Source organism: Felis catus, chromosome A1 (genome assembly GCF_018350175.1).
Source record: "Felis catus isolate Fca126 chromosome A1, F.catus_Fca126_mat1.0, whole genome shotgun sequence".
In the NCBI taxonomy this organism is placed as follows: domain Eukaryota; kingdom Metazoa; phylum Chordata; class Mammalia; order Carnivora; family Felidae; genus Felis; species Felis catus.
In genome coordinates, this window is record NC_058368.1 from 124,968,848 (window position 1) to 124,993,816 (window position 24,969).

Here is a 24,969-nt window from a genome sequence, read left to right on the forward strand (position 1 = left end):
TTTAAAAAATATTTTGGGCTGATAAACATTTTTATTTAATGTATTTGTGAAGGTTTCTACTTGAGAATACAGATTTGATCTATTTAATAAATTAACCAAAAATAAGAGATTAGTTCATACATAGATTTTTCTTGCATATCCTTATATATCTTACATAAGAATAATGAAGTAAATAGAAACTTTGTTAAACTTGGAAATATAAAAAAAAAAGTGATCATCTTAGGATTTCTAATAGAGCTAGAGATTTGTTAACCCATAAGTTCTCTTTTAACTCTCTAGAACTGCAGCTGTGGACGTGGAACATTTTGTATCCATCTGTTATTTGTTATGCTCCGGGTGTTTCAACTAGAACCTTCAGACCCAATGTTATGGAGAAAAACTTTAAAGAATTTTGAGGTAATTTTTAATAAGTACCTTAGACTAAAATTGTTAATAAATTTTTACGGCTCATTCCTGACACTTCTCCATGAGGAGTCATTTTGAAGTTATAAAGACACAGAAGAATTATTTGAGCCTTATCTCTTATAATCTATTGACTTTTTCCTCCAGACTGAAAAGAATGTGAACACTGACCTGCTGTTATTTTGAAGCTCTTAAATTGGCTTTGTGAAAAACTTATGAAATAAAAGACAAATAATTCAACCTCTATAGAATTCTTTATATGTTATTATGGCATGAATATCATTGTTACTGTTTTTTTTTCAATGTTAGGTTGAAAGTTTGTTCCAGAAATATCACAGTAGGCGTAGCTCAAGGATCAAAGCTCCATCTCGTAACACCATCCAGAAGTTTGTTTCACGCATGTCAAATTCTCATACGTTGTCATCATCTAGTACTTCTACATCTAGTTCAGAAAACAGGTTAGTACTGTTTAAGGAATTAAAAGCATTAATCTAGTGTTACTTTTTAATTTTAGAGGTAATTTTTTATACCTACTTGTTAAGCTGCTCTAAAGTAATTGGCCTATTGAACCTTGGCTTTGAAGTTAAAACCAAGGGTAAACAACATAGATCATCTGAGCAGGTGTGTGTATACACACATATATATGCGTATATATATGTGGACTTCTCGTCCTGAAAAACCACACTGTTGAAAAATGGCACCTTAAATATCAGAATATAGTAGAGTCATTTCACAAGAAAAATCAAGTGGCAAGTATAAATATAAGTGGCTACTGTTTATCAGTCATTACTTTGTGCCAAGCATCTAATACGTTGTCTTATTCTGTTCATAGGCCAACCTCATTAGGTAGTTTTTATCACTCTTTTGCAGATAATGAAGGTGCAGCACTGTGTAAAAAATATGTCTATAGTTTTATTAACAAATTATATACAAGGCAAATTGTTTTCCAAAATCACTTTGAAATGCAGGATCTCTAAATTGTATGATATCACTACTTCTTTCATAGATCTTTTCAGGGAATCCTCATTACAGGCTGTTTTACTTGTGTGAGCCCAAGGATACTCGTGGAAACAGACTAATCAATTGTAATTAAGAGATACAGTAGCCATTAATCACAATTATTATTTAAAATCTACGGCACTTCTCAAATTTTTTCATTGCCTAGCTGATAAGAATGAACATACAATACTGAAGGATATAGCCTAAAATGACCAGTGTGAAAAATTTTTCAAGTCTCTAGTATTATAAAAATTCTTGTCAGTTATCTTTCTTTTCCAAGTTCCTTATTGGGTTTAATGTAAAAATGAGTTTTTTAAATCACTCCAGAAAAGAGTGCTGCTTTTCTTAAAAGGGCACCTCCTATGTGTTCCTGAGGCACCTGTTTGAGAAGCACGGGTCTAAGTGATTAAATCCCATCTTCATCCATCAGTTTTTTACGTATTGTAACTACTTCAAAATTCACAAATAGAAAGTAATCAGATCAAGGGATTTGTGAAAAATGGAGAGACCAGTTTTTTCACCTATAGGAAAAGTAAATGTTTGAATTTCCTTATTTTTGGTTAAATGAATTTGTTTTAGAATCATAGAGTTTTACAAGCTTTTTGGGAATTAGAGATTTCTAGTTTATGTGGTTCCATGATAAGTGAAGCCAAAAGAGGTCATGCCACTCAGGTGAGCAAAGGCAGAACCAGAACCTCAGCATCTTGACTTTTAGTTCAGAACTCTTTCTCTTACTCCTTATCCTTCTAAATAGATGAAAAGAATGAATTTTATTTCTCAAGCTTCCTGACCCAAACTTATTCTGGACCCTTTCTCCTTTTGGTTGACATTCCTGTAGCTTTTTATTTTGGAAAAAATAAAAAATGTTTAAAACCAGGTAGCCAAAGTTAAGTTAGAAAGTTTCTCTCTAAAATAAACAAAGGTAACTTCCAAATATGGGCTGGCTATACTATGGATATTAATTCATTTGGATTAATGTATCCATGCAGAGAAACCACAGAAGCTATAATCTAGATTTTACTGAGATTATACTGTGTTGCTAAGTAGGTTATGTTTCACGTAAATCACAAATTTTTATATCTAAAGACTAAAATAAAAAGAAACTTATCTGGAAACCTGATTGCATTGTATTAATTTTAAATTATATAAGAAACAGTAAAAAAAAACAATTAGGACAATTGGAATATACTTTAAAAACTTTACCAAAAAAATTAAAGCTGCAAACAGGAACCTAAGGTCCCAGTACATAAGTGGGCAAAGGGCATGAAGACAGTATTGACACAAGAATTCCATAGGGCGCCTGGGTGGCTCAGTTGGTTAAGCGTCCTGACTCTTGATTTCAGCTCAGTTCATGATCTCCTAGTTCTTGAGGTCAGGCCCCATGTTGGGATCTGCACTGACAGTGTGGAGCATGCTTGGGATTCTCTCTCTTTTTTCAAAATAAGTAAATAAACTTAAAAAAAAATTGAAACAAACATGAAAATGGTTTAGTTAACCTGATAACTAAGAAAATGGTCATTAAAAAAAAGGTATCAAATTTATTTAGAGACTTTGTAATGAAGACCATTCAGTTCTTGCGTAAGGATTTGTTTCACTGTATGTCAAGTGCTATATAGCCTTTCTGGAAAAAAAAAAAAAACAACAATGTGATTTTTTAAATGTTTGTATTTGTTGATCCAGTAAATGTACCTTTTTTTAAGAAAAAAATTTTAATCTGAGAAATGCACAAGATTTATATATATGACTGTCACAGTATTGTGAAAAATTGAGAATAGCTTAAACATGGAGCAAGGGAGTGGTTAAAGTATACCCATATTAGGAATAGTTCACGCAGCCGTTAAAATTATGCTTCTGAAGAATACTGAACGGCATGAAACAAAATCTAGGTTGTAATGCTGTACGTCATGCATGAACCCAATTTTTATATATATAAAGGGTATTATGGGTACATACATACTATAATGACCAAAAATTTTAATGGTTATCAATAAGTGGCATTATTACACTTTTTTATACTTTAAATACTTTGGGCTTTAAGGTTCACTGGGTCTCTGTCACAACTACTCATCTCTGCCCTTGTAGCTGAAAAACCCATAGAAGATATGTGAATGAATGGGGATGGCTGTGTTAAAAAAAAACTTTGTTTACAAAAGCTGGCACAGGCTAATTTGATCCCCTTGTAGTATGCTAATATCTGCTCTCTACTCACATGACTTGACTCCTGAAAAAACTGCTAAAGAAAAGAAAATCAGAAATGTAGAAGTGGGCACAAAGAGGTTTCTACTTATTTCTTAAAATGTGAAAATACGGAAACAACTTTTGTCCAACAATAAATAAATGCTTATGTAGTTAGATCTATCTACTCAGTGGAAAATGATGCCACCATTAAATTTTTACTATGTATATGAAGAGTTTAGTAACAAGTAGAATGTGAAATTGTACATCTCTATAGATAAATGATCTAAATAATGTTTACAAAATATATACTGTAAAAAGATGAGCAGAAAAATTCCAGGATGGAATTTTTTTTTAAGTCAGAAAAGCATTTCAGTAGTAAGTTATACTTGCAGTGGGACTGAATTGTGGAATTTTTTTTTTCTAAATCTTTTGAGTAAGCTAATTTTGGTGTAATTTGAAAAGTTACTTGAGCTGGGATCATCTTTGCCATTAATATTTTTATTATAGATTGTTGTATAAATAATTTCTCCAGTATTTGTTAATTTTTGTCATTGCTGCATGCATATTTTGACAGCATTTCCCCACTCCATGTAGCTCCATAATTATGAAAAGAGATAAAGAAAAGGGGCAGATAGTCAGGAGGGAGAGAGACTAGTAAGTATGCCTTCACCTGATGCATCCTGACTTTGCTAGACCTGTTTAGCTTTCAGGAACGTTTTTTAGAAAACTGTTACTTTACTATCACTCATTCAGACCAGTTTTTCAGGAACAGCAGAATCTGGGGGCTACGTGGGTCTCTTAAGATTATAGTTTATATACTGAATTGTACTCATAGCAAGGAAAGCTTAACTCAAAATCTTATTTAAAGTTACTCTACTAATTAATAGGAAAAATAAATTTCTCAAATAGTTGTATGTAAGATTTCCTAACAAGAATTTCTATTTTTTCATATTGTAAAGAATCCAAAACTGTTTTTAGCTATGCCATTAATTCTGTATTATATTCTTTTCTGTTTAATGCTTTCATTTCCCCTTCCTTACAGTATCAAAGATGAGGAGGAACAGATGTGTCCTATTTGCTTGTTGGGCATGCTTGATGAAGAAAGTCTTACTGTGTGTGAAGACGGCTGCAGGAACAAGCTGCATCACCACTGCATGTCAATCTGTATGTGGCTCTTTCCTCCCCCTGCTCACTCAGAATAGTTGCTCTATGATCCAACTATATTATTTAGGATTTTAACCTGACTTTTGTGGAGACTAGGGAGAGAAGAAAAGAAGTATATCTAGGCCCTTAGGTAAAGTTTTCAATGAATTGGAGTTTAGGATCCTTTAAGAAATGAGCTGTGTGAGCAAAGAAATGTAACATAGTGTGATACATGTAGGAAGGAGTGCACAGAATTAGAAACATGATTCTGGTCTTGAAGTGTACTTGGAGGTGAAGAGGTAGAAGACCTGGGCAGGCATGACAGGGTAACATCAAAGCAAGTTTGAAATAACATTACGAGGTAATCAAGTGGGCAGAATGTTTTGAAAAATAGTTAGCAAAATACATGTTGTAACTAAAAAAACAGCATTTGCAAGAGGTATGTGCATCAGAATAAAATTTAACCTACTGTGTTTGCCTGCTTCTAGGTAAATAGATCAGGTTGTTTTTTGAGGTTCTTTCAATATAAACCTATACTAGCCACTAGCAACAATTATTATATATAACTACTTAATGTTAAGCATTTATATTTTTGTAAAGTTCTTCCCTTTAATTTTTCAGGGGCAGAAGAATGTAGAAGAAATAGAGAACCTTTAATATGTCCCCTTTGTAGGTCTAAATGGAGATCTCACGATTTCTACAGGTAACAGTTTTGAATTAATGATTTGGACGTATCTAATAAAAAGTTAAAATGTTCCCTAAATGTTATTTAAATCTGTTAATTATTTTTAACAAGATTTTGTTAATTTTCAATTAGCCATGAGTTGTCAAGCCCTGTGGATTCCCCTTCTTCCCTGCGAGCTGCACAGCAGCAAACCATACAGCAGCCGCCTTTGGCTGGATCACAACGAAGGAGTCAGGAGAGCAACTTTAACCTTACTCATTATGGAACTCAGCAGATTCCTCCTGCTTACAAAGATTTAGCTGAGCCATGGATTCAGGTAAATGGTTCTTGTTCTTCATTTCTCAAATAAACCTTTATAGACCACTTAATGTAGTTGTCTCCCAGTTGTTTATAGTTTAAGAAAATACTTTTACTTTGCCTCCATCATGACTCTTACTTGATGGAAGTTTCTACCTTTGGTGTTAATACTATGCTGCTTATTATAAAGCTTAAATTTCAAAAATTTTTGGAGCCTCACCGCCCATCTCTAGAACCATCAGACATTAAGGATTATCCAAGGATAGACACTAGACCCCTTCAGTGCTAACTTATTCAAATGTTTAATCCCATTCCTACTATTTCTCATTTCTGTATCTTCATGGCATATATATAATAGCTGCTTAATAATTGCTGAGTGGTTGAAAAAAAATGTATGATATTTGCCTTATATTAGTCATTTTTATTTGTAAGGGCAGTTCCTATTCCTTTATTTTCTCTTTGGATGAAATAATTTTTTCTTCCTTAATCAGAATTTCTGCTGGTTGTTTGCTTGGATTCTAGTGATTTTTCTTTGTTATTTTAGTCCATGATATTTAAAAATGTAGAATCCCAGGGATGCCTGGGTGGCTCAGTCAGGTAAGTGTCCAACTCTTGATTTTGGCGCAGGTCATGACCTCATGGTTCATGGGATCCGGCCCCGTGTTGAGTTCCACGCAAAGCATGGAGCCTGCTTAAGATTGTCTTTCCCTCTGCCCCTCTCCCCACCTCGTTCACTCTCTCTGTAAAATATGAATGAATGAATGAATGAATGAATGAATGAATGAATCCCAAACCAATATCTCCAGTAGATAAGTGAAGTAAAATATTTTCAATAATCTGTTAAGTTCTGTTTAACTGTTAAATTTGTCGATGGACACACTAACTCATTCAGTTTATATGTCATTAGGATTTATTTCCTTTTTCTTTTTATGACCACTATAGTCCTGCAGCTTTTGAAACTCTTCTCAGCATGTAATCAACCTATCATGAATCTAATAAAATTTCCACACTTAATAAACATACCTTATTTTAACTGGTTCATTAATGATATTTAACATAGGCCCTCACCTATAAATCCTCAGGAGAACTCTCAAATTGATACTGAGCTATTGGATGCTATTCTTTCAAGGCATTGGTCTAGTGTGTTTTGTTTAAGCTTTAGGTTGCACTTAATGTTATCTATTCCTACTTTTTTACTAAGAATATAAGACAGAATTAAGACTTTGATCATAGTATGCTTTTTTTTTTTTTTTCAACGTTTATTTATTTTGGGACAGAGAGAGACAGAGCATGAACGGGGGAGGGGCAGAGAGAGAGGGAGACACAGAATCGGAAACAGGCTCCAGGCTCTGAGCCATCAGCCCAGAGCCTGACGTGGGGCTCGAACTCACGGACCGCGAGATCGTGACCTGGCTGAAGTCGGACGCTTAACCGACTGCGCCACCCAGGCGCCCCTATAGTATGCTTTTTAACAGTGAGTGCCAGGCATATAATAATTTAACTATATTCTAGTTAATTTATTCTCCTTTATTAACTTAAAACATCTATAAATAAGTCATTTGTTTTCCCCAAAATGGTGTTTATTCATCTGTAAAATTTCAAAAATTTTCATATGATAAATTTTCTTAGGTATTAAGTTTACTTTTAGTTAATTGTCCCATAATGTCAAGACCATGTACTCTTTCCGTTATTTAGGGACTCTGGCTTTGCAGACATGGTAATGATGTGTTGTTGTTTGTTTTTTTTGTTTTTTTTTTTTTTTTTTTTTTGAGAGAGAGAGAGAAAGCAAGAGTGCAAGCAGGGAAGGGGCAGAGGAAGAAGGACAGAGAATCCTAAGCGAGCTCCACACCCAGTGCAGAGCCTGACATGGGGCTCTATCTCACCACCGTGAGATCATGACCTGAGCCAATATCAAGAGTCAGCAGCTTAATTGACTGAGCCACCCAGGTGCCCCAACATGCACTTTAATTATAGGCATATCATTATCCTCTGCTGATTTGAACACAAGAGTTTTTTTTTTTTCTTTTAGCTTTAGATTTTTCCACTCCATTCGTTATAGTTCCATCTAATTTTGCTGAGTGTTTTTTTTCTTTTACCTTTTTCTACAAGACAGAAATCACATTAAAAGCTTTTGATTTACCACTGTCATCTGTAGGAGAAATACTCTGTATCCCTTGGACAGTCCAGTGCCTGTTTTAATTTGGCTTTATCTTCAGTTTTTTCTCTGTAACTAACATAATATGAATTCAGAGTTGGGGTTCTTCACAGGTTTTTTTTCTTTGGTAAGCATAAGAGTACAGAAATGTATAAATATCCATCTACTTAATGGAGTTCACTCTTAATTTTATTTGAGCTAATAAATGTTAAGGGCTTTTGATAATTACCAGTTAAACTTGAGTATTAAATTCCTCCTTAGGATTTTTAAGTGGCTAGACATATTTGAACCTACGTAGATTGATAGAGACTTAAGAAATGTCCGCAATTTTTCAAAAATCATGCTTATTTCCAAATACTTTAGGTTTATTGGCTTTTCTTCACATTAAATTCATTGTGTTTTTTTGATTATAGGTATTTGGAATGGAACTCGTTGGCTGCTTATTTTCTAGAAACTGGAATGTAAGAGAGATGGCTCTCAGGCGTCTTTCCCATGATGTTAGTGGGGCTCTGCTATTGGCAAATGGGGAGAGCACTGGAAATTCTGGGAGCAATGGTAGAAGCAGCCCGAGTGCTGGAGCCACCAGTGGGTCTTCCCAGACCAGTATCTCAGGAGACGTGGTAGAGGCATGCTGCAACGTTTTATCAATGGTCTGTGCTGACCCTGTCTACAAAGTGTACGTTGCTGCTTTAGTAAGTAGCTTTATTATATAACCAAAGCATTAATGGTTGTGGTGTTTTTTTTTTTTAAGCTTGTAGATATCATCCTTAAAATCCAGTAAAACTACTTTACCTGATTTAATTTTGGAAAATTCAAGTTTTTATTCCATAATCCCAGGAATTACAATTTTCCATTTAATCTCTTCATTTGGATTTTACTTGTTTTAATCTATTCAAGTTTTATTATATACTGTTGCCTTTTCTCCCCTAAGACAACAGTGTCTTGCTCTTCATATCTTTACATTTTCCTTACACCTTACATATGATCAGATTAAAAATGTTCTTAATGGATAGCAAGTGATCAAAGCTACTTAGATTTTTTTGAAAATTTGCCATTAGTTACACATTAAGGAGAACTGATTGTTAATATTGTTGTATGTAAATTCAGGATTCTTTTCACAGAGGAAGGTTCTAGGACACAGATGATTCAGTTTTTCTAATTTAACCTATTGGAAGTTGTGTTTCATAAATGAGATGGAATAAAGAGCTTGTTTCATTTGTAATTTTGGAGGCTATTTGACTTTTTTCATTCTGAGTATACATAACTTTAGAACAGTTTCTCAACCTCAGCACTATTGACACTGAGCCAGATAATTATTTGTTGGGGGCAAGGGTGCGGTCTTGTGCACTGTAGGAGGTGCAGGAGCAACCCTGACCTCTCTCTACTGGATACCCATAACACACCTCTCTTACCCCTCCTCCCCATCATGACAACCCAGAATGTCTCCAGGCATTGCTGAGTGTCCCCGGAGGGATGCAGTTGCCCCAATTCACAACCACTGCTTCAGAATAATTCTTACCTAGCCAGTTTCAAAACTCATTAATCCCTCTGATTCCACTTTCTTTCTGATCATCCTATAACACCTATGCCTAATAAATCTTCTTTTTGAGAGGTAGTATAGCCTGATGGTTATGAACATGAATTTGGAGTCAGAACTGAGTGACCTCATAATTTATCATCCTAACTAGGATACTTAAATAATCTGCTAGTTCAACTGGGACTAGCATAGGTAATCTGGACATAAGGTTAAGATTATAGAGACCTTGATTCAAATTCTGGTTCTTCCACTGGCTAGCATTGTGATTTTAGGACTCTTTAATTTCAGGTTTCTCACCTATAAGGAAAATACTACCTCTTAGGTTTGAAATGAGATTATGTAAAACCTCTAATCATAATGTCTGGAACATTGAACATTGACTATACAGTAGCCATCAGTATTCCTTAAAGACCACTTTGATTATTCCCCATCTTAGAAACCTTTAGGTGTTTCTGTTGCTTTAGCAGCATTTCCAAAAGTATGTTCCATGGAAGTTTGGCAGGATTATGAAAACTTCCCTTGAAGACAGAGTTCTTTGTTCAGTTAAAATTGATAAGCAATGAATTACACAAATTAAATGAGTTGTTCACTGAAGGCTTCTAGGAACCTTCAGTAAGCTAATGTACATTGGAAATCTATGAGATCAAGGAGTAGGATGCATTATTTCCCAAATATTTCTTACCTTGGTCTATTTTTTCAAGTAGAATATTCAGGGACCAGCATAACATAAAGACCAATGTTCTTGGCCCAACTTTTAACCTCCTTCTTCTTACTGTTATCTAACACAAACCTTCAGACATAACTTGACTATTCAACAGACTGCCTGTCTGGTTGTTGCTTAAGTTCAGATGGTTTCTCATCTAGTTAGTGAGCTGTAGAGGGAAGGGACTCAGAATCATACTATATTCTGATTCCTCGATAATTACTTAGTGTGCCAAGCATAAGGCAGGCAGAAGTGGTTCCTTCCCTTAAAGCTCTCCCTACCCTCTGTCCTCCTTTTTCTTCCTCTCCCTCGCCATACCTAATTCTTTGCTGAACCTTTGGAGAGTTAATTTGTAGGCATCATGACATGGTATTTCACCTCATATACTTTAGCATATTATCTCTTGAGAACAAATACATTCTTCTGTTCCAGCAATGTTCTTTACAGCTAAGCTGCAGACTTTCTTCAGTTTTCACCAGTTTTTCCATAATGTCTTTTTTTCTGTTTTAGGATCCAGTCCAGAAACTCACATAGCATTTAGTTATCATGCTCCCTTAATCTCTTCCCATCTGTGACAGCTCCTCAGTCTTTCCTTGTCTCGCATAGATCTTGACACTTTGAAAGTGTGCTGACCACTTATTTTGAACAATGTCCCTCATTTTGGGTTTATGATATTTCCTCATGATTAGGTTCAGTTTATGCATTTTTCACAAGAATATCAGAGATTTATGTGCATTCTTAGTGCACTGTATCAAGGGGTACATGATGTGCCAAGTACTGGTGATGCTGTCCTTCATCACTTGGTAAAGGTGATGTTTATGGGGTTCCTTGCTATAAAATGACAATAAATGTTTTGAGGCAGATACTTTGAGACTATGCAAAGACCCTGTTGCTCTTCAGAATTTCGCTCACTGGTTTTAGCATTTTTCAGTGGATCTTGTCTACAGCAGTTATTATTGTGGTATTCTAATGGTGACTTCCTATTTCTCTCATTCCTTCTACATTAATAGGAATTCTTCTATAAAGAGGAGCTGTCTCTTCTGCCTCATTGTGTATTTATTCAGTTTTTAAATTTTATCAATATAGGCTGAGTTTTTTAGTCTGTGGGTTATAATGTAATCCTGTCATCATTTAAGTTGTTGCTCATATTATTCCAGTTTTGGCCACTGGAAACTCTTTTCATTTTGAAATACATACTTTAAAAATTATAGAAATAGTTCAGAGCATTACTTTCTACCCCATCTATTTATTTATTCAGTTTTTTATTTGTATCAATATGGATTCATGGATTATTTTATTTATGGGTTATAAATCTATTCCTATCATTATGTATTGTTTATTAAATTGTCTCAGATTATACCAGAGTCTCTGATGCTTTTCAAATGCAGTTAAACTGACCTTCAGGTTTCCCCTCCCCCCCTCCCCCCCCCAGAAAACATTGAGAGCCATGCTGGTATATACTCCTTGCCATAGTTTGGCAGAAAGAATCAAACTGCAGAGACTTCTCCGGCCAGTTGTAGACACCATCCTAGTCAAGTGTGCAGATGCCAATAGGTAAGGCCCTATTGATGAACTGCTTCAAACCCTCTTATATTAAAAGCCTAGCAACAAGCCTCATACCTGGTGAGTATTTGATACATATTTATTAAATGAGGCTTTGAATATTGTTTTCTAAAATGAGATTTGAAATTAAAATGTAACACTGAAAGATTTTCAGCACTAGGGAGAAGGGCTAATGGCAAGTAAAAACCAGGCTAACAAACTGCATGGATAACCACATTATTGTGTTGTGATTTTCTTTTATTATAAAGCAATGTCCTTAATCTCAAGGCCAGTTGGTAAGAATAGTAGCTGATACAAATATAATCTCATTTTAGAGAATGAGTTACACAGGATAGGAACCTATAAAATCATTATACCTGGTTGAAAAAACCCAACCATTCCATATTTGCTATGTAATGGAATTTTACTCTGACGGTTTATGTTTAAAACAACAATAACAAATTGCATATATCGTTGCAATATGCATAAAAACTGACAAGGAGCAAGAGTAATGCTAACTGGGAGAGTAGAGATAGTAAGGTAGAGAAGTGAGGCATGATCATAGTTAAAATAAGCTCAGGCTGTGCCTTTATGAGACCACTGGTTCACTTTTATTTTCCCGTTCTGTGAAGTGGGAGGAAAAGATGACTTTTCACTTAGTGAGCATAGCTGGGAACAGTTGTTTGGTGGTTCTCACCTCTTCACATCCAGCCGGTCTCAGGTGGTAAGGAAGCATGGACTCACCCTTGTGCCTCTGCCATTACACCCATTTGGAGCTCTCTCAGCCCAGCCTTTGTCTTCCTCCTTCCATCGCATGCTGTCATTTGTAACTGGTCTCAAAAATTAGGTGCTTAGATTTGATTTGCGTCACATTTCATTACGTCTTTTTCCTCCATTGTTTTCTCTACCCAAGCCTATGGATTGAAAGTATTAGAGATTTTCTTATTAAGGAGAGTCCTATAATATCTCAAGAACATTAACAGGCAAATTAACAAATCATTAGCAAAATGCACAGAAAAATCACATGGTTTTTCAGTATGAGAATCAGTATTTTTCTGAAAACTTTAGTGGCAGTTGTGTGCTTTTGTGGCAGTTGTGTGCTTTCCAGAATTCTAAAGTTAGATTGTTTACCTGGTTGCTTCGATGATGGACATTATAAAAAATACAGTAGAGGTTTTAAGATACTTGGAACTCACTCTGGCTATATAAGAGAACATGAAGGTTTTGGAGGGGAAGGTTTTGTTTTTAATTCAAGAGATTCTTAGTGAAAATTCAGAAATCAAAAGGAGTCTTCTGTCTTTTTTAATGAAGTAATCAAAATATGCCTTTTATCTGGTTTGCTATTTAAATCAACATTTGCTAAGAGCCACTAGTAAAGATTCTGTGCTTAACATAGATGAGGTAAAGCTTATGAAATTAGACCTTAAATAATGAATATTATCTGTAGCAACAGTGTAAATTGAGTTTAGTGGTGGAAAAGCAAACACTTGTGAAACTATTTTTTGCCACCTTTTCATATGACATTACATTACTATTGTCCTTTTGTCCTTTTAATGTGTATTTTATCCAGGATAAGATCCAAGTCTGATGTTGCTTCTTTCATTTTTAGTCGCACAAGTCAGCTGTCTATATCAACCCTGTTGGAATTGTGCAAAGGCCAAGCAGGAGAGTTGGCAGTTGGCAGAGAAATACTTAAAGCTGGTAAAATCTTTTTACTTAAAATAAATGTAGCAGGTCTTATCATAATCCCATAATCTCTGATAGGGCAGCTGTATACAGGATTTTGAAGTAATTGTGTAAATTGATTCAGTCAGCTAACATTAGAAATAGGAATTAATCTAAACAATACTTAAAATGAATATAATTAGAGTATTTTTTCTTGGTCTTTATGCTATTTTGATCATGTTTTAGATTTTAGTATCACTATTTTTCAGTTATTTGTTATTTCCTTTGTGTAGGATCCATTGGTATTGGTGGTGTTGATTATGTCTTAAGTTGTATTCTTGGAAACCAAACTGAATCAAACAACTGGCAAGAACTTCTGGGCCGCCTTTGTCTTATGGACAGACTGCTGTTGGAATTTCCTGCTGAATTTTACCCTCATATCGCCAGTACTGATGTTTCACAAGCTGAGCCTGTTGAAGTCAGGTAATTTTTCTTCTGCAAATATATTACTTTGTTCTTCCCTCCTACCCCATCCCTACCTTACCCCGCCCCCCCCTCCCCAAAGAAGGACACATTTTAGAAAGACTTAGAAACTACAGAACATATACAGGTTACTTCTAATACCCTAATGTTTGATTAACATAAAAACCTCAAGCCTGGGCTATTTAATTGAAAATATATAGATCCTTTGTACTGAAAGGACTGTTTTTAAATGTATAAGCTTCTTTTTATTTGTGTATATTTTGCAGTAGTTTTAACTTGTAATTGAATGTGTTTTTTCTTTCAGGTATAAAAAGCTGCTGTCCCTCTTAACCTTTGCTTTGCAGTCCATTGATAATTCCCACTCAATGGTTGGCAAACTCTCCCGAAGGATCTATTTGAGTTCTGCAAGAATGGTTACTGCAGTACCCCATGTATTTTCAAAACTGTTAGAAATGCTGAATGTTTCCAGTTCCACTCATTTTACCAGGATGCGTCGTCGTCTGATGGCTATTGCAGATGAGGTGGAAATCGCTGAGGCCATCCGGCTGGGCATAGAAGACAATTTGGATGGTCAACATGACAGCTTTTTGCAGGCATCTGTCTCTAACAGCTTTCCTGAAACCACAGAGAACAGCTCCCTTGAGCACACAGACCATGTAGAGAAAACTGGAAAAGTACTGTGTGCCACAAAACTGAGTGCCAATTCAGAAGACATTACTGACAGACTGGGCAGCATTTCAGTAGGACTTCCTAGTTCAACAACAATGGAGCAACCAAAGCCAGTGGTTCAAACTAAAGGCAGACCCCACAGTCAGTGTTTGAACTCCTCTCCTTTATCTCATCATTCCCAATTAGTGTTTCCATCCTTGTCAACTCCTTCTTCATCTGCCCCATCTGCACCAGTTGGTACCGGAACAGATATCACTAAGCATAGACCTCAGGGATTCATTCCCTGCAAAATACCTTCTGCATCTCCTCAAACACAGCGTAAGTTTTCTCTACAGTTCCAGAGAAACTGTTCCGAAAACAGAGACTCAGATAAACTTTCCCCCATCTTTACTCAGTCAAGACCCCTGCCTTCTAGTACTATACACAGGCCAAAGCCGTCTCGACCTACCCCAGGTAATACAAGTAAACAAGGAGATGTCTCAAAGAATAGCATGACACTTGACCTGAAAAGTAGTACTTCCAAATGTGATGACAGCTTTGGTGGCAGCAGCAATAGCAGTAGTGCTGTTATACCCAGTGATGAGACAGTATTCACCCCAGTAGAAGAGAAATGCAGATTAGACGTCAATACAGAACTCAATTCCAGCATTGAGGACCTTCTTGAAGCATCTATGCCTTCAAGTGACACAACAGTAACTTTTAAGTCAGAAGTTGCTGTCCTGTCTCCTGAAAAGGATGAAAATGATGATACCTACAAAGATGATGTGAATCATAATCAGAAGTGCAAAGAAAAGATGGAAGCTGAAGAAGAAGAAGCTTTAGCAATTGCCATGGCAATGTCAGCGTCTCAGGATGCCCTCCCCATAGTTCCTCAACTACAGGTTGAAAATGGAGAGGATATCATCATTATTCAACAGGATGTAAGTACAAATCTTAAAGAGATTAGAGTTTCTTTGTACCGCTAAAATCTAATTCAGAAATGATGTTTTTTTACACAAGTTAATCATTAGAAGCAATTTTTCACATAGAATTACACATTGTATATAATATCGTGTCATTGCTTAAACACACACTCCTTGACTATTTCAAAGGCATTTCTGGTTGTTTCTATAATGGTGATCACTTCTGCATTTGACATTGGTCACCAACACTGCCCATTCAGAGGTCAACTTTATAGGTAGTTTGGGAAGCCAGACTGAACAAGAATAATATTTTGGGAGGCTAATTTCACAGATCCTTCCTCTTTTAACTTAATAGTAAAAAGATTGCTTTCATTTAATATGTAGACACCCGAAACTCTACCAGGACATACCAAAGCAAAGCAACCTTACAGAGAAGACACTGAATGGCTAAAAGGTCAGCAGATAGGCCTTGGAGCATTTTCTTCTTGTTATCAGGCTCAAGATGTGGGAACTGGAACTTTAATGGCTGTTAAACAGGTAAATATCTGGGGAGCACATAAATGATTTAAATTATAAAAATGAAGCATGAGCAAATAAGAAAAGTAAAGGCTAGGTCCCTTTGTGTATATGCTTTTGTTCTTTGATTATCACAAACCTAAATTTCAAAGTAAATACTGCCAAAGCACCAAAAGCATCATGAATTCTGTTGAAAAGCTGAAGCATGATTATTTTAACAAATTATAGAAACGATCCCTCAAAGTACAGTCTTTAAGTGTGACTATGCATGACGATTCTAAGATGCAACATCAAGGTGGGCCTCATAGTGGCTGTTTTTGGTTTTTGGTTGTGCTTTTTATAAACAGAGGTATGGTTTCATACTCCTTTTAGCAATGTTACCAATGTACCATCATCTCGGGGGCTCTGGTAGTTTACTTTTTATGATGAGCATGCTTATCAAGATAAGAAAATAATGAAGTTTTCATTTTTAAATCACATTGGTTCTTCCATGAATTGGCTTTTCTCATTCTGTCTTCGGTTTGGGAGGATTGGCTATGTCCCATCTTTTTGTCACTTTTCTGATATTTCACTGCTTAAGCCACACCCTGTCTAAAAGCGTTTGAATTGGCTTTTCATGAAGTATCTACATTGCATCCATGAGCATAAATGCCAATTCCTATTATATAAGCTAATATGAACTTGCCCATTTTAGATCAGATTGTCAGTGAAAACTGTAAATAGAAATTCATCAGAATTAAAAACCTTATAAACGTGGTTATTGAAACAGGTGACATATGTCAGAAATACATCTTCTGAGCAAGAAGAAGTAGTGGAAGCATTAAGAGAAGAGATCAGAATGATGAGCCATTTGAATCATCCCAACATCATTAGGATGTTGGGAGCCACATGTGAGAAGAGCAATTATAATCTCTTCATCGAATGGATGGCAGGTATGTTCATGTTTTAAATTACCAATAGTAGTACATGAATTTAACTTTCTGGTTGACGTTAAATTTAGGAAAAACATTTTGATGAATACATATTTTTGTTAAATAGCTTGAATTTCTAAAAGCAAATTACCCTAATAATATAAACTATAAATAACTTGTCTTTAAATACAAATAAAATATTGTCTCTAACTTTTAAACGTTTTCAGTGGTTTATTTTTGAGAGACAGAGTGTGACAGAGACAGAGTGTGAGCAGGGGAGGGGCAGAGAAAGAGGCAAACACAGAATCCGAAGCAGGCTCCAGGCTCTGAGCTGTCAGCACAGAGCCCAACACGGGGCTGAACCTTACAAACCTCGAGATCATGACCTGAGCGGAAGTCGGACGCTTAACCAACTGAGCCACCCAGGCGCCCCTCTGTGTTTCTTTTTAAATGATTATATAGCATTCTTTTATAAGAATAATTTTTTTAAAACTGCTATGTATAAGACCCATATTTTTCCAGGTGGCTGTCATTAGTTGGACAGATTTGAGATGTTTTAACATGACAATATAAAAGTGAAATTAAGATATAACTTGGAGGGGCACCTGGGTGGCTCAGTTGGTTAGGCATCCGACTTGGGCTCAGGTCACGATCTCATGGTTCTTGAGTTCAAGCCCCACATTGGGCCCTGTGCTGACAGCTCAGAGCCTGGAGCCTCCTTCAGATGCTGTGTCTCCCTCTCTCTCTGCCCCTCCCCAGCTCGTGCTCTCTCTCAAAAATGAATAAATGTTAAAAATAAATAAATAAAAAAGAAAAAAGATACAACTTGGAAAAATTAAGCAATGAAGCATAAAATTGAACCTTATCTACGTGAATAAATAATGACAAAATATACCATATATACAGTAAAACAAGTAACTTGGGATGTAATGAATGAATAAGTGGTTTAACTTTTTAGATTTTTTGTGTTTGAAGAGTTGATTTTTAATATGTTCTCTGATGTTGGTCATAGCTAGGTTGATGGTTGTTTTGAGGTTGACTATTACAAATACTTCTCAGTGAGGTTTACTGAGTTTGTGACTTGTACCAGGTCACAACTAGTAGATAATAGAACATGAAGCCTAATGCTCGATCTTCTGGCTCCTCCTATTCTCTTTACCTTCTGCTAAGTAACATGTTAGCACTGTTTATTTAAGTCTTATTATTAAGAAGGGTATTTTGGGGGTGCCTGGGTGGCTCATTCAGTTAAGTGTCTGACTTTGGACATGATGTTGCAGGTCATGATGTCCTCAGGTCATGATGTCACAGTTTGTGAGTTGAGCCCCACCTCAGGCTCTGTGCTGACAGCTCAGAGCCTGGAGCTGCTTCAGATTCTCTATCTCCCTCTCTGCCCCTCCCCTGCTCGTGTACTCTCTCTCAAAAACAAACAAACATTAAAAAAGTTTTTTTAAAGGTATTTTGGGGGTACCTGGATGGCTCAGTTGATTGAGCATTAGATTCTTGATTTTGGCTTATCTCACGGTCATGAGATCAGGCCCCACATTGGGCTCCACACTAGGGGGTGAAGCCTGCTTAAGAATCTCTCTCCCTCTCCCCCCTAATGCTCTCCCTCAAAAAAAAAAAAAAGTGTTTTATGTATCTATCAAAAAGAGAGGTGAATGGTACATTTCAGAAATGGCTCCATGTAAAACTACTAAGTTTTAAAGCTTTCTGAAATCTTGACCTCCCAAAAAACTAGTTCATGAAAGTTTGATGAAAATGTCTAATTGTTAGGAATGTGTTAGTTTTTAAATCAGTTTCACTTCTGATGCAGTGTATAAATATAACATTCCATACATGAATGTGAGTTCATGTGGTGCAAGCTAATGTAACCAAAATGTAATCAATGGTTTTAATTTGGCTTAAATTTATGATAACTATCATTACATGTTTGTCTTAAAGGGGGATCTGTGGCTCATTTGCTCAGTAAATATGGAGCCTTCAAAGAGTCAGTAGTTATTAACTATACTGAACAATTACTTCGTGGCCTTTCATATCTCCATGAAAACCAGATCATTCACAGAGATGTCAAAGGTAAGAATTCTTTTCATTACTACCTATTAGCAAGAGGTAGAAATCAAATGTAGTTTTAAAACTCAGACCTTTGTTGATAATTTCTAACGTGAGATTATCTATGGGACTGTTTCCCCTGAGTAACTCAAATCACTAGAATTATTCTAAGCGAAAGGAACCTTTGGAATCATATAATCTGCCTTCCTTAGGCTGTGACTTTTCCATTCTTACTGCTGATTTTTTTTTTTTTTTCAGTCTGATAACTAATGGCAAACCAAGTATAAAATTCAGGTCTCTGATTACCTTTCTTGGTCTCCTGATTTCTACTGCCTCCCCAAAAGTTCCCATTCCTGGTTTTATTTAAAATAACTGGGATATTATGAACTTTTTTGAGAAAAAGCCTTTCAAATCTTTTGCAGTTTATTTTGTTTAAGAGCAGCTTTGGTTTCCTGATATGAAAGTCTTTGGCTAGTATTTGACAGTGTGTATTTTGAATTGGTCTATTTCAACAAATTTTGTCTTAAAATGTAAGCTACACTAAAACTTTAATGTTGAGGGAAGGTTTTTGTTGGGATTCATTATATTAAAGATTTTCAACACTTAGTGACATTTCACTAAATGTCTGCCTTTGTATCTCTTTATGCCTTCTTACTTTCATCTTCCCTTTGAGGATTTGGGATTTTATTTGTTTTACATGTCGATACCAGTGTGCCTTCGAATTGAGAGGGGAGAGTTCTCTGAACCTCTGACATACCCACTTCTTCTGTGATTGTCCTATTCGTAGTATTTTACTGAGATTTGAATCCTTTCGTTTTTTAACATACAAGGTCATTTGCTGTTTTTGTTGACAGGTGCCAATTTGCTCATTGACAGCACAGGTCAGAGACTGAGAATTGCAGATTTTGGAGCTGCAGCCAGGTTGGCATCAAAAGGAACTGGTGCAGGAGAGTTTCAGGGACAGTTATTGGGGACAATTGCATTTATGGCACCTGAGGTGAGAAGCAGCTTTGAGTGTGCTGAAAGAAAATATCTGGAGTTCTATGTGACAGAATTATAGCAAATTAGTTTGCGGTGTTATTCAGTATATGCTTACCACTTAGAAGTCCATGAGTCTAAAAATAAGGTTTTAATGGTATCCTTGATTTCAGACTCTTAATCCCTGCCTTTCTATCTTGGTCTTGACAAAATTTTAAAAGATGGGTTTTTGTAGATTTGCTTAAAAGCTATTTCTAACAAAGAATTTTGGGGTAATTTATACTACTTGTTTTGTAGTAAGCCCAAAGTGCACATAATTAGAAATCTTAACAACTGTTCTCTCTCTATTCAAAAGGGAGATGACACAGAAGCAGGACTTAGAAGTTTAAGTAAACATTACAATTCTGAATTAGGCTTCTTTTGTGTTCAGAACTCTTCGTGTTCATATGTAATGATAACTGGTTGTCCTTTGGCCCCATAGTTAACTTTTAAGTGCACTGGGGCTGCTTTGAAATTCTGTGATGTGATCCTTCTTCAGAATCTCCCAGTTCTCCAAAATATTTTTTGTACCACACAGATTAAGTTTGTTGATGAAATAAATGAGACATCAGACTAGTCTGTGGAATTGCTGTTTGTACCATTGTTCTGGTTTGAAATAAAAAAACTAGAATCCGTAACTACAGAATGTCTTTGTCTTTTTTTAATGGATCCTATTTCCAAATTAACTTTCTTTTTTATTTTAGGTACTAAGAGGTCAGCAATATGGTAGGAGCTGTGATGTATGGAGTGTTGGCTGTGCTATTATAGAAATGGCTTGTGCTAAACCACCCTGGAATGCAGAAAAACACTCCAATCATCTTGCTTTGATATTTAAGGTATTTATGATATAAAAATTACTTCTTTCCACTAAAATTGGCAGGAGGAAAATTTTCATGGGTTCTCCTTAACTCTCAATCTAATGTCCAGGTAGATCTTCCTTGAAATAAATATGTATGTATGCATATGCAGGAATTCATATGGTGCGGTGAATGCTGGCAGCATGTACAATTGGTTCTCATTTTTCACAGTAGTTAGGCTCCATGAAGTCATTGTGAACAATGAGTTAGCAAATAATGAGTCATTGTTCCTAGGTGAAATATGTGTATATCTCAGACTTTCAAGTGTAAAAATGTAAAGCTCTTCCTTCCTGTATATAATCCACAAATTTTTACAATCTGATTTACTTACTATTTTCTGTATTTAAAAAATGTACACCCAAGTCAGGTGCCAAATCCTGTCTGTCCATTTCCATCAAAGAATAGAATAGTTGAGATTTTTAGCTTTTGATCCAGACATGTGCTAGGTAAAAGCTAGGGCTTTGCAGCCATACAGACCTGGTTTCAAACCCTGGTTCCATAAAGCCGTGTGACTAGGGAAATGATTTCTGTCTACCCTCTGTTTTCTTGGTTATAAAATAGGTATAATAACAGCACCTACTTCATGGGATTATTATGGGAACAAACAAAATTACCTCTGGGTCTTAGTGAAGCCCTTAGCACACAGCTGTCTGTGTGCACAGTGACTAGTATCAGTCCTGTGCACTGGCTCCCCAGCACCTCACACCTGCCATAACTTCTTCCAGCCCTTTTCACACTCCTAGAACTTCCTCATTCAGTGCAGGTGTGTTTCTAATGTACTGGCCAGGTTTGGTCTTGCTCACTTGGAATAGCTCGCTGTGCTGAATATTAGAAAATGCATGATGAAGCAAAGATCACAAAAGCCATACTGGAGAATGAATATGAGTAAAGCATATAGTAAACTGAATACTCTTCCTGTCTGACCATTTTGATGCACTTAGTCTTGTTCATTTGAGACAGTAAGGAAAACCATAGATCGACCTGATCCGGATGTAGTCGATCAATCTAAAATCCTAAAATTTGAAGGTTCTTGAAGGAAGCCTCCCATCCAGCGGGTGAGTTTTTGCACAGATTGTCAGAAGGAAGCCCATCCACTGTAGCCTCAGTGCCTGTGTACAGGATGCACATACAGAGGCTTTGAAATCTATGCACATGTACTAATACATCAGAAGTTCCAATCGTGGCAAGTTTCAACACAGGTGGTTTTCTTACAGATTGCAAGTGCAACTACTGCTCCATCGATCCCTTCACATTTGTCTCCTGGTTTACGGGATGTGGCTCTTCGGTGTTTGGAACTTCAACCTCAGGATAGACCTCCGTCAAGAGAGCTACTGAAGCATCCAGTCTTCCGTACTACATGGTAGCCATTTACACAAACTATAATGGGGACAGGATGCTCATCAAGAGAAAAAAACTTTTGTGGGGAACCACGTTGATAATCTGCTGGCCTTCATGCCAACGAACAGCTATGAACAAGACCAGTGGGAACCCTTACCTAAGTATGTGATTGACAAATCATGATCTGTACCTAAGCTTAGTATGCAAAAGTCCACAGTTTGTGCAGACACTGTAAACTGTGCCTTTCAAAGAACTGGCCATAGGTAAACAGAAAAGCAATGAAGTTTGCATGACTAATGAACAGCAGCATATATTGGGGTTTTTTGGAGCACTTTTTCAGCAATATTAGCAGCTGAGGGGCTCAGGATCTATTTTAATGTTTCAATTATTCTTCCATTTCATATCATGATCACAGGCAGGGGGTTCTGCAATTCCGTTCAGTTTTTTGTCACTGGCTATAAATCAGTATCTGCCTCTTTTAGATCGGAATATGCTATAAGTAGCAGTAAATAAATATATTTTTAAAAGTTGATGACTTCTTTATGAACCACAGTTGACCTTTATTTTTTAAATGCCTGGGCAGTTGTGGTTCACTGTGCATTTTACTGTTGGCCCATTCATTTCGTTTTTGGAAATTATGGTTCTATATTTTCATTTCACCTTCACTTTTGTTTAATATTCAGGGAAAGGTGATCTTTTCAAACCAGAAAAAAAAAATAGAACTAGATGTGAACTAGAGTTTATTAAATATCTTGCTATTGCAAGTGTTTTTTTAATACAGATTAATTTTGTTTTTTTAAATTGGAATATAATAAAATACTACCTTCATTGAGTCAGTCACTGCTCTTTTCATGCAGGTTAAATATAAATTCAGTGAAAATCAACTATTCTCTGTGATGCAGCTCACAACCAAGATCAAGATTACCTTGAAATTTGAGTTCTTTTAATGTATTGGTTTCTTTTGTAGGAAACTTCACACCATTGAAGTCTTACTTTGTATGTAATAATCCATCATTCGTCATCACCACTAATAATAACATGAAACTGCTATTTTCCTTCTACCATGCATCATCTCTTTCCACTAGGCCTGGCTGACCATTAACGAAAAATTAACTAATGACCCAACTATTAATAATAGCGTTTGTACAAAATAAATCTGCTTGGGACTTTGAAAATGTGTTCAGAAAGAAAAGTCAAATGGGTTCCACTTACTAATCCTTGAATTTTGCACAGTTATCTAATGGTTTTCATCTGAGTGGAATTCAGATACATGGAATCTAGAAGGAAAATGGCAGCTCTTTTATCCTTTTTTTGTGAGTCTTTTAAAATCAAGTACTGATTAAATATTTAATACAGCTTTTTGAGATGTTAAATTTTAACTCTTCAGACGCCAGTTGAATTGTTGCAGAATGAAACAGAATTGGTTATTCTCAAAGACTCAGGATAAACTAAATAAGCTATATAGAGTACATTTTAAATGTACAACACAAATTGGAAGTAAAATAAGTTACAAGTTAAGTTTACAGGGATATATTGCATATAATTTTTAAAAGACAGTTTTGGGTTTTTGTTTTTTTGTTTTTTTTGGTTTTTTTTCTATGTGAATGTGTCTCTTAGTGAAATTTTACATTCCTTTGTTTTGGAAGATTGGCAATATTTGAAGAGTTAAAAATAGTACCGAAATGTGAAGTTTGGTAGCTCTACATGTGTTGTACTTGACTTTCTTTTTTATTTTCTATCTTTTGTGTGTGACTACTTAGAATTTTCACAACTCTAATAAGATTGTTTCCAAGTTTCTCATGTGCAAGCTTTAACGGATGCACTCTTGCCATTTGATGTACTGGAAGATCACTGGTCAGATCAATACTGTGTCTGACAGAAATGTAAACTGTATAAACTGAGGAACCTCAGCTAATCAGTATTACTTTGTAGATCACATGCCCACCACATTTCAAACTCAAACTGCCTCTAGATGTCCAAATCCATTGTTTGAGTTTGTTTGCAGTTCCCTCAGCTTGCTGGTAATTGTGGTGTTTTGTTTTTTGTTTTGTTTTCAATGCAAATGTGATATAATATTCTTATTTTCTTTGGATCAAAGCTGGACTGAAAATTGTATTGTGTAATTATTTTTGTGTTCTTAATGTTATTTGGTACTCAAGTTGTAAATAATGTCTACTGCTGTTTATTCCAGGTTCTACTACCTCAGGTGTCCTATAGATTTTTCTTCTACCAAAGTTCACTTTCACAATGAAATTATATTTGCTGTGTGACTATGATTCCTAAGACTTCCAGGGCTTAAGGGCTAACTTCTATTAGCACCTTACTATGTAAGCAAATGTTACAAAAAAAAAAAAAAAAAAAAAAAATCTCTGGGTTAAGAAAATTTGGCTTAAATGTATCCTTTGTTATTTTAAATATATCAAGATATTTTAATTAAAATTTTTACCCCATTGAACCAATTTTATAGTATTTGTACCTATTTTGGTGTTTTGTCTTTATAGTAAATAAAAGTTTTTGAACAAAGGTTGGTAATTTTATTTATTTTGCCAGCTGCCCCATTATGTCTTTTATGGTTGAAGTATTCAAACCACCATCACATGTTCCTAGTAGTTGTCAAGACTCATTCAAATCCAGAACAAGGTGACTGTTTTATAGAGGTCCCTCCATTGGGAGTTTCATGCGTCTTCATGACTGGATTCAGAGTATGCCTTTGTGACAGGAATATCACAGAGGTGATGCTATGCTCTTCTTAGTGTGTCTTACCAGGAGGCGCTTACGGAGTCAGTCTGTCCAGATGCTGGTGACATTAATTAATCATCTCAGTAGGCTTCACCAATATAAAGTTATCCTTTCCCTTTATAATTAATATGTAGCTTTATATTAAGTATCTTGCAGAGGTAATATTTTGAGCCTACATAGTT

At 35.7% G+C, this 24,969-nt stretch overlaps 1 protein-coding gene and 1 long non-coding RNA gene across 15 annotated transcripts in view; one reads left to right on the plus strand and one right to left on the minus strand.

The window, feature by feature from the left end:
* The window catches only part of MAP3K1 (mitogen-activated protein kinase kinase kinase 1), a 76,557-nt gene extending 51,986 nt beyond the window's left edge, over window positions 1-24,571 (plus strand). For 6 of the 9 annotated variants that reach the window (XM_003980973.5, XM_019834413.3, XM_023256730.2 and 3 more), the window contains exons 5-20: window positions 280-396; window positions 712-860; window positions 4,622-4,743; window positions 5,344-5,425; window positions 5,540-5,723; window positions 8,273-8,551; window positions 11,532-11,653; window positions 13,251-13,342; window positions 13,600-13,789; window positions 14,094-15,378; window positions 15,745-15,897; window positions 16,646-16,808; window positions 18,729-18,860; window positions 19,691-19,833; window positions 20,558-20,689; window positions 21,925-24,571. In XM_003980973.5, the coding sequence (XP_003981022.2) occupies window positions 280-396; window positions 712-860; window positions 4,622-4,743; window positions 5,344-5,425; window positions 5,540-5,723; window positions 8,273-8,551; window positions 11,532-11,653; window positions 13,251-13,342; window positions 13,600-13,789; window positions 14,094-15,378; window positions 15,745-15,897; window positions 16,646-16,808; window positions 18,729-18,860; window positions 19,691-19,833; window positions 20,558-20,689; window positions 21,925-22,074 (3,495 nt within the window). In that variant the 3' untranslated portion in view covers window positions 22,075-24,571. The remainder of the gene's footprint in view (window positions 1-279; window positions 397-711; window positions 861-4,621; window positions 4,744-5,343; window positions 5,426-5,539; window positions 5,724-8,272; window positions 8,552-11,531; window positions 11,654-13,250; window positions 13,343-13,599; window positions 13,790-14,093; window positions 15,379-15,744; window positions 15,898-16,645; window positions 16,809-18,728; window positions 18,861-19,690; window positions 19,834-20,557; window positions 20,690-21,924) is intronic. The other 3 variants (XR_006600268.1, XM_045060837.1, XR_006600273.1) reach the window with 3 other exon arrangements.
* LOC109501450 overlaps window positions 1-24,969 on the minus strand; it is a 72,121-nt gene that overhangs the window by 21,710 nt on the left and 25,442 nt on the right. For 3 of the 6 annotated variants that reach the window (XR_006600299.1, XR_002159509.3, XR_006600298.1), the window contains exons 1-2: window positions 14,274-14,404; window positions 12,339-12,555 (exon numbers count right to left, since the gene is read on the minus strand). This is a non-coding gene — a long non-coding RNA (uncharacterized LOC109501450). Of the gene's footprint in view, window positions 1-11,881; window positions 12,556-14,273; window positions 14,405-24,969 lie in introns of those variants that run through there. The other 3 variants (XR_002159505.2, XR_002159506.3, XR_002159507.3) reach the window with 1 other exon arrangement.